We start from the raw sequence: 13,140 nt of genomic DNA, 5'->3' as shown, positions 1-13,140 counted from the left end.
TCACAAGCGTCTTATAAATAATCGCCGTCTTAACTCCTAGCTACTCTGCCACTGTTTGCGCTTCACAGAGAAGGAAACAGGCACAGCGGAGTTGCTTGGCTGAGGCGGCACAGGCAGTGGGCCGCCGCGCCGGGCTCCGGACCTGGCCTCGCGCTGCTCCACTGGGTTCTGCCGCCTCTCTGTCCTGCTTGAGTGCTCTCTGAACCAGTGGTGGATTTTCAGTGCAGTCACGGTGTCTCTTTTTTCCACTGAAACTTTTTTTTTTTCAATTTGACCTGTGTCATATAAAGTAGAGTTTTAAAATCACAGATTCCAGAGATAATTTTATCCCTATTTGTTTTTACTTGCTTAAATCCTCCACCAGAAGCAAAATACAGAGAAGGAAGAGAAACTTGAAGAACGGGTCAGAGAGGTTGGGAAGAGCCGCTAGGAAACGTGGCGGGGCTGCTGGCCGCCCCGCGGTCCCACAGGAGAGACGGCTGTGCGGCTCCGTCTCAGCCAGCGGTGCAGTCTGCTTCGTTTATGAGAACACAACTACTCTCCAGATACATTTCATTTACTTTTGGAAATTTACGTTCTGATTCCAGGAAATTAGAAATCACAGTTTAGGTCTCAAGTTTAATATGGAAAATAATTTTCATTGGCCTCTTGTTTTTACATCCTCAGGAGCTGGACAAAATAGTGGCGTATGAACTAAAAACTGGTGGAGTTTTATTACATCCCATATTTGGTGGAGGAAAAGAGAAGGATAAGTACGTTTATTGTTCAGAGATGATATTACAGACTTTGCTTTATGAGATCAGCCTTAGAATCACTTGTGTGTGTAATGAGGCCCATACAGGCCACAGACGTGGTCTGTCCGGAGACCACAGGCCCTGGCGACACTCCCATCACTCCTTCCGTTACTGCTGCACATGGTGGCTGTAGATGGGCTTAAACATGAAAAAAACCTTTGCATTAAAAAAAGAACTTTAAAAAACAGTGCTTTTTTTTTACGTTAATTTCCTAATGCTAATATTAATACGTCATACTGTTCTCATAGAAATTTAAAAATAATGGAACAAGTATTTTGCTTATGTATCACTGATTAATTTTTTAAGGCTAAGTAGATGGTTTCATCATCAACACAGCCTACCTATACCTGTTTATCTAAATGGCCGACTATGTAGACACTTATTTACTCTTCCCTTTTGTTCCCTTCTCTTTTTTGTTTCTTAAGTCACTGTAAAGGAAATAGCCATTCACAGCAACATAATGGTGCCAGCAGGAGCTCTTATTTGTCCTAGGATCCGTAAAGTCACTAACGGAATAGGAACTGAACTGGATGGGAAGTTTTCTCTGTGTTGTTGCTTTTAACTGAAATTTTATGTTTCCTTTACTTATAAACTGTCTGTAGATAACAGACAGTGCTGTGACTTTGCCAATGTAGAAATTATGAATGTTTTCCTATCACATTTTAATTGTTAGCAGATATCTTGAGATGTGTTACACTCGTTACGTTAGAATTGCAACAGTAGACCACTGCTAGATCTTGTTATTAGTAAACTAGCACTTATATTGGTAATGTCATAGTTTTAAAAAATATTTTGATAACTGTATTTCATTATAATTGGTTTCCTTTGTAAACTTGTATACTTTCTGTGCATTTAAAGCAGTTTTTCTCTTGTGGTCTGCAGGATTAATGAGGCTACCCAAGTGTCTAAAAGTACAACAAAGGTTAAGAAACTGGAATTTGTTCGCCAGTAGTCTTGTCTTTCGTTGAAGCATGAGACAAGGTTAAGGTCACTGAGACAAGGTTAAGTCATTGGGAAGGCATAGGAGTTTGGAGTTAGAGAAACTTGGATTTTTATAGTTACTGATTTTTGTGAGCTAAGAAAACTGTATAGCCTTTCTGAGTGTATGTGTATTTTAATGTGTCAAGCAGTGATGATCTGCCTTAATCATAAGGGTTCCTTGCGATAAAGCTCTAAACATAGCATGCACTCTTTCAAATACCAGTTCCTTTCACTTTGTTCTCTTGACCGCCTGCTATTTGGCAGCTTCCTGGCTGTAATTAGAGCCTTCCCATTGTGTGCAAATAGTATTTACACTGAATGTTTTTGTGTTGTTTTGCCCATTTATTTAGTTCTGTCTGTATGTTTGATTTTCAAAATTCATGTGTAAAAGTAGCAGATGAATGCATGCTCTTTGAGGAGATTCAGACAGCACAGTTTAGAAGCTTGTAGCATCAGAAGGAAAGATCTTGTTTAGCCCTCTTTTACCACGTCTGACTCCTTCCACTTCCTCTCCTTGGCGATAACCGGGATTATACGTTTGGTATATTGTCTTCCAGACCTCTCTTTTTTTTTTTGGCTTTTATGTGTATATGGCAGTCACAGAATCTGATTTAATTATGCGCATCACCGTGTACTTTCTTTCTGGAAACTCGGTCGCACCTGTGTTTTGGCACCTGTGCTTTGGCACCTGTGTTTTTTGGAGACTTGGTCGCACCTGTGCTTTGGCAAGCAGTCCTCGGGGCTACGCATTATCTTTTGTTGTTGCTCAACTGCTTCATTGTGTCTGACTCCTTGCGGTCCCATGCACTGCACACCAGGCTCCATGGGCTTCTCCAGGGCAAGAATCCTGGAGTGGGTTGCCATTCCTTCTCCGGGGGTCTTCAAGACCAGGGACTGACCCCCCTCTTCCTGCACTGGCAGGTGGGTCTTCAGCGCTGAGCCACCTGGGAGTCGCGTGTGAGTCTCCTTTGCCCCGTCTGCTTGCTGTGTCTGCCATTCCCTTAGACCTTGGGGTTCACGCGGCCTTTCCATATTGCTGTGCATAAGCTCAGAAGTAAGGAGTGAGGTTTAAAGGCAATTTTTCAAATACCAGTTTAACAAATACTTTAAATTTCAACATGCTGTACTTTTTAAGGAAGTGTAATGACTCCCTGGGGGCTCAGAGGGTAAAGTGTCTGCCTGCAGTGTGGGAGACCCGGGTTCGCTCCCTGGGTTGGAAAGATCCTCTGGAGAAGGAAATGGCAACCCGCTCCAGTACTCTTGCCTGGAGAATCCCATGGACGGAGGAGCCTGGTGGGCTACAGTCCATGGGGTCGCAAAGAGTCAGACACAACTAAGCGACTTCACTTTCACTTCTTTCACTTTCAATGACTAGTCTTACATACTGATTGTGAGACAGTAATTTGGTAACACTAATTTTGAAGGGTAATTTGTTGGTACCAATCGAAATTCTAAAATGAGTAATTTTTGGATTCAGCTGTTCAATTTCTGTTATCGTATAGAAATTATTCTTCTAGATATTTGCCATAGAGAAGTACCTGCATATGTATTAAAAGGTAGTCACTGTGGCAGTATTTGAAATAGTAAAGAAGTGTAAACACTTCAGATTTTCATGGGTGTCATAAATCTTCTGCTGACTGTTCCTCTCTTTTACTGATAACCTCCTTCATCATGTCAGAATTTTTCATTTTTACATGGTCAATCTGGTCTTTATGTCCTCTGGATTTTACATCTTTCCTTATGAAGATTTTTCCCGTCGCAAGATAATGAAAAGAAAATTTTTTCCTTTATTTTTTTCAAGTACTTTTATCATTGTTTTTGTTTTAGATATGTGGTCCATCTTGACTGGTTTTTTGTGTCTGCTTTAACCTGGGGACATTGATTGCAGTTGCATTGACTATGAATGAATTTGGAGAACATTGAATTATTTACGCTAGGTGTCTTCCTGCCTAGGAGATGTTTCCATTTATTCAAATTTTTTTATGTCCTTTCATAAAACTTGATAATTTATTTATAGTTAAGTTTATTTTTAGATGTTTCCTAGTCTTCATTGGTCTCATGCTAAGGAAATTTCTCAGATATTCCCATGAAGTTTTTGACTTAGTGTCTTGATGTAGCCGTGAAATTTATTATTTATTCCATTCAGAGTTGTTACACTAAGAGAATCTGTTTTCTTAGTCCAGCGTCCCATCTGCACTTCTCCATAAAGCATCCACATACGCTCTCCTGGGAGTACTACACCATGTTCCAGTGCAAAGCTCACCTTGTGATGAGACTGATTGAAAACAGGATCAGCATGGAGTTCATGCTGCAGGTAAGTGTTAAAGAGCTTAACAGTTGTAAAGAAGGGTCTGTTCTATATGCATATGATCTGAATACTATTCTGTAGAATAGGAATCAGGGCATCTGGCTTTATAGCTAGAATTCAGTTACTAATTAGCTGTTTGTCCAGTAAGTAAACTGTTCTTTTTTTTTTAATTTATTTATTGAAGGATAATTACTTTACAGAATTTTGCTGTTTTCTGTCAAACCTCCACATGAATCAGCCATAGGTACACATAACACCCCTCCCTCTTGAACCTCCCTCCTTCCCCCTCCCCGTCCCACCCCTCTAGATGATATAGAGTTTCCTGAGCCACACAGCAAATTCCCGTTGCCTGTCTGTTTCACATATGGTACTGTAAGTTTCCACGTTACTCTCTCCATGCATCTTACCCTCTCCTCCCCTCTCCCACATCCATAAGTCTATTCTCTATGTCTCTTTCTCATTGGTGCCCTGTAAATAAATTCTCCAGTGCTATATTCCAAGATTCCGTATGTATGTGTTAGAATACAATATTTCTTGTTCTCTTTCTGACGAACTTCACTCTGTGAAGTGAGGTTCTAGGTTCATCCGCCTCATTAGAACTGACTCAAATGTGTTCTTTTTTATGGCCGAGTAATATTCCGCTGTGTGTCTGGACCCCCGCTTCTTCATCCATCCATCCGTCGATGGGCGTCTAGGCTGCTTCCACGCTCTCGCTATTGTGAATAGTGCTGCAGTGAACAGAGGGATACACGTGTCTCTTTCAGTTTTGGTTTCCTCAGGGTGTATGCCTAGGAGTGGGATTGCTGGGTCATATGGTGGTTTTATTCCTAGTTTTTTAAGGAATCTACATACCATCTTCCATAGTGGCTGTATCAGTTTACATTCCCACCTACTGTGCAAGGGTGTTCCCTTTCCTCCACACCCTCTCCAGCATTTATTGTTTGTAGACGTGTTGATGAGGGCCATTCTGACTGGTATGAGGTGATACCTCATTATAGTTTCGATTTGCATTTCTCTAATAATGAGCGATGTTGAGCATCTCTTCATGTGTTTGCCAGCTATCTTTATGTCTTCTTTGGAGAAATGTCTGTTTAGGTCTTTTTCCCACTTTTTGATTGGGTTGTTTGTTTTTCTGGTATTGAGTTGTATGAGCTGCTTGTATATTTTGGAAATTAATCCTTTGTCAGCTGTTTCATTTGCTGTTATTTTCTCCCCTTCTGAGGGTTGTCTTTTCTCCTTGCTTATAGTTTCCTTTGCTGTGCAAAAGCTTTTAAGTTTAATCAGATCCCACTTGTTTACTTTTGTTTTTATTTCTGTTACTCTAGGAGGTGGGTCATAGAGGATCTTGCTTTGATTTATGTCATCGAGTGTTCTGCCTGTTTTCCTCTAAGAGTTTTAGAGTTTCTGGTCTTACATTTAGGTCTTTAATCCATTTTGAGTTTATCTTTGTGTATGGTGTTAGGAAGTATTCTAATTTCATTCTTTAACGTGTAGCTGTCCAGTTTTCCTAGCACCACTTATTGAAGAGGCTGTCTTTGCCTCATTGTATATTCTTGCCTCCTTTGTCAAAAATAAGCTACCCATAGGTGTATGGAGAAGGCAATGGCACCCCACTCCAGTACTCTTGCCTGGAGAATCCCAGGGACGGGGGAGCCTGGTGGGCTGCCGTCTGTGGGGTCGCACAGAGTCAGACACGACTGAAGCGACTTAGCAGTAGCATAGGCACATGGGTTTATTTCTGGGCTTTCTGTGTGGTTCCATTGGTCTGTATTTCTGTTTTTGTGCCAGTTAACCTGTTCTTTCTGTTTGTGTTTCCCCAGATGTAGAGTGGGTGTCACTACTTGACCCATGCAGTGCAGGATTCTTATGAAGATAAACCTAAAATGTGAGGTTAAAAGTAAAACCTCCTTATGCTAGGATTTTGTGTTTGGCATTATTTAGAATGTTAAAGATGAAGGGCCATTTAGAGCTGTTTTCAGCAGGAAAAAGCAAATTTATCTAAAAGATGTTAATTTTTTCTGTTGCTTAGTTCTCCCTTATGTTTAAGCAAGTTTTAGTGGAACTTGTTGAGATGTTCTAGTTGAGGTAATAGAAACACTTGTATTATAAATGCTTAGCCATTTTTTCCCCCATTGGTGATATTCTTAGAGGTAAATGAAAAATAACTTTTTAGTAATCTTTTTGAAAAAAACATTTTAAATTTGCCTCAAAATTAAGTTTCTTGAATCCTCTATCCTTCACCTTGCCTTTGAAGAACAAAAATATCAAGTGAGAGGTGGTCTATAAAGAGCCAGTCCACTCTTAGAGTGGCGTGCTCAACTTCTTAAAGCTCACGGCACAGTACATTATAGATGTGTATCATTATAGTTCCTAAAAACACAGCGTCACCGTCTGGCCAGGACATCATTAAAATTCAGTCATGTTTAGAATAGTTTTGTAGTCTGGCTGTTTAAATCTCCTCATGCTTTACTGCTCATAGTTTTTAACTAAAACAGTCTTTGAAGTAAGATGTGAAATTGTTGTCTTCTGTGATTGTCTATAATAAACTTACATTGCAAAGTGGGAATAGTACAGAATTGAAAACAATGTATAATTGTGTTACACAGACACATTAAATGATACTTTCTTACAGGTTTTCAATAAATTGCTAAGTTTGGCTAGTACTGCTTCATCTCAGAAGTTCCAGTCACATATGTGGAGTCAAATGTTGGTTTCCACATCTGGATTTTTGAAATCCATCTCAAACGTCTCTGGCAAAGACATCCAGCCTTTAATAAAGCAGTGGGTGTATCCTTTTCTGTAGTAGTTGAGCGAAGGAGGGAAGACTGTTTGTATAAGGGGAAGAAGGAAGAGCTTTGGGGGATAAAAGGAGGCAAATAATGGTAGATGTGACCAGGAACCGTAAATCCTTTCCTCTGAGGTGCCAGCTAGTCCCTGAGGCACACACATCCCTACACATCTGTATTCGTAAGGGTAGCTTCCTTTAAAGTGCCTTTCAGCGTGTGAGTGCGGCCTACACTTGATGATCAGGGAGGTGAATGCCCACCAGACAGGCCTGTAGGGCCACTTGTAAGATACAGCGGTCTCATGACTCCTGGACATGGCTGGGAGTTGGCACAGCCTGTGTGGCATCTTGGAACTTTTCGGTGGTTACATTTTTTCATTTCAAAGCACTTTCTATATTATTAACCCTGTAGAGTGGTTTTGCTTTTTTCAAAAAAACTAATTTCTTCATGTTTCAGGATCTTTTTTTAAATCTGGGAAAACATTTTTTACGGGAATTTTAAATGCTTCGCCACCTGGTTTACAGTGGAGTACGCTCTCAAGCTTTGAACTGGTGGGAATGTTTTTGAAAATTACTACTACCCTAATGAATAATTTATTTTGTTTAGTACGTGTTTATTCCAGTATGCAAAGATTCCTTTACAGTTAGTTCTTCAGAGACCAGAGCGGAGTGGTAAAATTTTATGGAAGTTTTGCCTTTAATAGGAAGCGAAATGTCTTGGAACTGGAAATAAAACAAGATTATACATCTCCTGGAACCCAGAAATATGTGGTAAGTTTTTTGTTTTTCCAAAATGGCCTTTCTGCACCACTTTCCGCCCAGTTTAAATAAAGGAAGGGCCTATGGGTGACGGGAGGGAGGGCCTACTTTTAGAGGTCTTGGGGAGACAGTCCCCCAGTTCCCCCTCCTCTGGCACCAGCCTCCCTTCTGTGTCTCCACATGCAAATCTTATACAGTGTTGTTTAATATCTTGGTGAATGTTCCTTACATATAAGAACACATGTGATTTGGTGGTTTTTTTTTTTTTTTCTTCTTTTTCCTAGCACTATCTTTGAACAGTATGTTTCTTTTTAAAGGGACCACTTAAAGTGACAGTACAGGAATTAGATGGATCCTTCAATCATACATTGCAAATTGAAGAAAACAGCCTTAAACATGATATACCTTGCCATTCCAAAAGCAGAAGGTAGGCACTGTCCAAGATAAAACCCCCAGTGTATATCTGATTTTTTAGATAGAGGACGTGTTATCTAGTATCTTTTTTCCCCCATTTTACTTCAAGTTAGTATTACCAGATTCCTTATCCACCTTCTGTTCTTGACAACATTTTTATCCTTAGAATTAAACAATTAATTTTAAAATTTAAGTATGAGAATCCTTACTTTGTAGGAACAAGGGGAGGTGGAATGGAAGTTTGAGTTTTGGGAGCCAGGAAAAATTTAGGACAGATTGCTTAGGGTTGTTCTTACTTATCTCATTGGATAATAGCTATAGAAAATTTGGGGGAAATGAACAGTGACTCTCAAGAAAGGAGCTGAGCACATATGTCATGAAAACGCCCCTGCCTTCTCTTCCTGTGTCTACTTTACTCTCCATTTTCTCCGTGTCACTGTGACCTTAAGAACACCGTAGATGTCTTTCTAAGGCACACTGCCAGCAATAGTTCATCTTTTATTTAATATGCTTTTTCTTTATCACTTTTTTTAAACTCAGCCATTAGCACATACTGTGACTAGTGAAAAATGAGAACGTTTTTGTTCTTTGCTGGAGGAGTGAGAATTTGAGGGACAAAAGTTTTTTACTCATGACTGCACTTAGGTCATCTCAAACAGACGAGCATCCCGGTTGATTTTAAGTCCTTTAGAGAACTTGCTTCTAAGTCTCCCTGTAATCATGCCCTGTGAACATTCTTAGTTCAAAGGAGATCCTTCTTCTTCTTCTGTCCGCCTTTGACATTGGGGGCGTCTGGCTGCTCCCCCTCTGACACGGGGGGCGGCTGGCTGCTCCCCCTCTGACACGGGGGGCGGCTGGCTGCTCCCCCTCTGACATGGGGGCGTCTGGCTGCTCCCCTTTTGACCCTGTTTCCTTGGGTTTGTTTTCCCTGTGATGACAGTGTGCCCTCTGCTTATTGTTCGGCAGGAGCAGGAAGGCTGTGCTCTCTCTCCCCGCTTGTGTTTGTCCCCGTGTGACCATGTATCTAGTGTGGTGTCCAGAAGATTGAATTATTCAGGAGAGATTTGCACGGAGGCAGTTGCTTTTGCTTTGGCTCATCATAAAGCTTGTGCATATTAATTAGTTATGCGCGTCAGTTCGTACTGTGAGGACATTTTGCAGTCAGCGTCTCCATTTCATATAGGACAGCACCTTGCATGTACGGCACATGTGGAGAATTCTTCGTTGCTCATTTCAGGCCTGTGTTGTTTTTTTTAATAAAGCATTTCTTTATTGGTAGATCTCTTATCTTCTTGTATAAAATTTCCAGGTACCAGTTCTTAGAAATATGTATATGTTTTAAGTTGACATTTAATTAGATATTTCTGACTTTTGTTAAGCATTGATCAGGAAGACCTTTTAATATCATTTACTTCATTCTCTTAAGTTTCAAAGTAGATAGGTTTTGTTATGTTTAAATTCCATGATGTTTTCCCTCTCTTCCTCCTTAGAATATCTTTCAACACTACATGCAATTCTTAATTTGAACTTCAGCTGCTCTTTATCTCTTGTCAAAATTGGAAATGTCAGAATTTTCTAATTTACTTTTTGTTAAATGTAGGAATAAGAAGAAAAAAATTCCACTGATGAATGGTGAAGAAGTTGACATGGATCTTTCTGCAATGGAGTAAGTTAGTTACTTAAATTGAAAGATGCAGTATTTTCTGCATCCTCATTTGTCGTGTAGCTTACATCTAAATGTGAATGTCCTGAAATTAGTGCTTTTAAAACTTTCAAAAGGCAAAAGAAACTTTACGTTGATAACAGATCGAACATGAAATTATAACTAATCAAAGAGAGAAAAGTAAGTCTAGCCTGGCCCCGATAAAAGTCAGAGGAAATAGCCTTGCATTAGCTTTCCTGCTTCCCGGATGGTCTCTGGAGCAGTGCTTCTCAAGCGGAAGTGCATGTACAGTACTTGGGGATCTCCTTAGAATTTGGTTTCTGATCCAGCATTTCACTTGTGAGTCCTGACAGCTTGCATTTCCAGTGAACTCTCAGATAATACTAGTTTTCTTTGTCTTTGGACAGAGCCTCAGGGCACTTTGAGGCTGCCTATCTTTGCAAAAAGCAATTTAAATATCATTCTGAGTGTTTTGTGGTGATATTTACTGATTGACAGGTTTTATCTTTAAATATAATGCAGCTCAGATTGTGTTTTGCCTCTGCATATTGTGCCTGTGTGCATTTTTAACGCCTGTGTGTTTTATAAAAATACTAATACTTTATAAAAATAGAAAATATCTGTAACTGTTTACTAACTTGGGTATCAGATATCACTGCTATTTATTACACAGCTTATATAATCTTTTCAAGTATCTCACCTATATTAAGTACCCAGTAGTATTTGTTGAATTGTATTGATATTTCAAGTGCTCTTCTTTTGTTAAAAGAGACTAGATTTTTAAAAACTGTGTTTGAGACTTTGAGAACTACCTGAGGATAAATTTGTGCCGTGCCTCTGAACGATGATTTCAAGACTTTCTATTTGATAATGATCATGAGACTAGCATTCTTTAAAAATATTGAAAGCCAGTGGAACAGGTTAACTTAGTAAGTTAATAAGAAGTAACTTTAGTCACAGATTGCTTTCTAGTAAAGAGTGGCACTTGTAACCACTGTCAAGTGTTAAGCTTTAGGAAAGGAAGAATTTTGGTCCCATTTTCCCTTTGCACACTGTGTAATCACTAATGAAGTCCCCAAATTATTATTTTCAGGTGGATTTTCCTGTTTCAGCAAGATTGATATAGGTTAGACATACTAAATATAATGGGAAAGTTGTCGGTGTGATTTATTTTTTAAAAACAACAAATATAGTAAAACTCCAGGCAGCTTTGAATACTGCATGGAGAAGGAAGTCTGGTTAATAAGTGCTGTGTGTTTGCTTTGTAAACATGTGAAGTGGGAAAGAGGGAAACGCGCCTGCTCTCTGCTTCCAGCGCCGACTCCCCGCTGCTGTGGATCCGGATAGACCCGGACATGGCGGTGCTGCGGCGGGCGGACTCGGAGCAGGCGGACTTCATGTGGCAGTACCAGCTCCGCTACGAGCGGGACGTGGTGGCGCAGCAGGAGGCCATCGCGGCCCTGGAGCGCTTCCCCACCCCCGCGTCCCGGCTCGCGCTCACCGACGTCCTGGAGCAGGAGCAGTGCTTCTACCGCGTGCGCATGGCCGCCTGCTTCTGCCTCGCAAAGGTGAGGCCTCGCGCAGGGGAGAGGGCGCGAGGCGGCCCGCGCGCTGAGAAACAGCCGGGAGAGCCGCCCGACTGGCCGCGGCCTTCCGTCTCCCTGGCTGCGACTGGTCTCCCTTGCCACATTCTTTTAACAAGGCTGATTTGAAAGAGCATGTTCTGACCTGAAAATAAGTCGTGCCCTCACGGCTTGTGCCTGTCAAACTGAAAATCAGGTTTTAAAACCAAAGAGAATTTTCCCCGTTTTACTGAATTGCCGCGCACGTTGTTAAAGCAGAGACTGTAAGCAGTTCCTTGGTGTGAGGGATGTTTTACCTTATGGTACATGGAATTCATTCATTCATTCATTTTTCCCACTGTGGTGGTGATTTCTTGTTGGTTAGGGCTTAGTATTCAGTATAGGGATATAGAATTTAAAATGATAGATTCTATCATTTAACATTGTACAAAAGTTAATTTATTAAGAAAAGTAAATATTTTTCTTTAGATACCAAAAAAAGAGAAAAGAAACATTTGACGATAGAACAAATGAAAATCAAAAAGCGCTAACAGATATTTGACCAAAAATACTGGGTTCCAGGCCTTTAAAAACATGTTGATGATAAGTTCATTCCCATGTATTTACTATCTTGCTCTCCTCACTGCTATATCCACTTGTCCAGTATTTCAGCAGATTATAATGATTTATATTTGTTTCACCTTTAATGGTAAATAGCAGTTAGACTGCTTTATCTACTCAGATATGTAAGGGAAAATGTGCTTTTCTTGGATAATCACCTGCTGAGGGTGTAATTTTATTGCTTCTGTAAAGTTGTTGTGATTCTCGCAGGCTAAATCCTTAGCTGCTGCTGCTAAGCTGCTTCAGTCGTGTCCAACTCTGTGTGAACCCATAGATGGCAGCCCACCAGGCTCCCCGTCCCTGGGATTCTCCAGGCAAGAACACCGGAGTGGGTTGCCATTTCCTTCTCCAGTGCATGAAAGTGAAAAGGGAAAATGAAGTCGCTCAGTCATGTCCGACTCTTCGTGACCCCATGGACTGCAGCCTACCAGGCTCCTCCGTCCATGGGATTTTCCAGGCAAGAGTACTGGAGTGGGGTGCCATTGCCTTCTCCGTAAATCCTTAGCAAATCCGTAAAATTATTGCCTCTGTTAAAGTTAATTATAATTTCATTCTTTTCAGCTATGGTTTTTATACACACTTAAATTAGCTCTCTTGGTGGCTCAGATGGTAAAGAATCCGCCTGTAATCCCGGAGACCTAGGTTCAGTCCCTAGGTTGGGATGATCCCCTGGAGAAGGATAAGGCTACCCACTCCAGTATTCTGGCCTGGAGAATTCCATGGACAGAGGAGCCTGGCGGGCTGCAGTCCATGGGGTCACAAAGAGTTGGACACAGCTGAGCAACTTTCACTTTCAAAGTATCAGCAACAAAGTGTATTTTCTTTGCAATGTGTTCTTACAGACTTAATCGGTAAGACTCTATTTGCCTTATTTTTCAATTAGCGTAGAGTTAAATGCCTCATTTAAAGTCCATGGTGACGTTTCTACCTGATAAAGTTAAAATATTAGAGCTCATCTGCCTGCATGGATAAACTTAGACGTCTTTGCAAATAAGATTTCTTAAAACATAAAAAGAATGCTCCAATTTAGAGATTAACTAGTAGAAAATAGTTACTATGCATACATAGAATTTTAGGAGGGGGGAGTTTATATATTTTCTTGGAAATGATAGTGAAACGCTGAAATATATTAAAGTTTTAAGAATTGAAATCCTTGGAAATGAATCCAATATATTGATAACTTTCAGAAAGCTGTTTTATTTATTTAAAAATACATTTGCTGTGGTGACAGAAATTATTCTATTTTCTAATTA

General features: G+C 40.4%; 1 protein-coding gene across 5 annotated transcripts in view; it reads left to right on the top strand.

Annotated features, from left to right (window-relative positions):
* The window catches only part of TAF2 (TATA-box binding protein associated factor 2), a 96,727-nt gene that overhangs the window by 33,934 nt on the left and 49,653 nt on the right, over positions 1-13,140 (top strand). For all 5 annotated transcript variants that reach the window (XM_069600749.1, XM_069600748.1, XM_069600750.1 and 2 more), the window contains exons 10-16: positions 667-752; positions 3,954-4,089; positions 6,716-6,870; positions 7,525-7,639; positions 7,945-8,054; positions 9,642-9,707; positions 11,020-11,272. In XM_069600749.1, coding sequence (XP_069456850.1) covers positions 667-752; positions 3,954-4,089; positions 6,716-6,870; positions 7,525-7,639; positions 7,945-8,054; positions 9,642-9,707; positions 11,020-11,272 — 921 coding nt within the window. The remainder of the gene's footprint in view (positions 1-666; positions 753-3,953; positions 4,090-6,715; positions 6,871-7,524; positions 7,640-7,944; positions 8,055-9,641; positions 9,708-11,019; positions 11,273-13,140) is intronic.

Source organism: Ovis canadensis, chromosome 9 (assembly GCF_042477335.2).
Source record: "Ovis canadensis isolate MfBH-ARS-UI-01 breed Bighorn chromosome 9, ARS-UI_OviCan_v2, whole genome shotgun sequence".
Lineage (NCBI taxonomy): Eukaryota > Metazoa > Chordata > Mammalia > Artiodactyla > Bovidae > Ovis > Ovis canadensis.
Note: the sequence above shows the minus strand (reverse complement) of the source record. Positions and strands in the feature narration are given on the sequence as shown.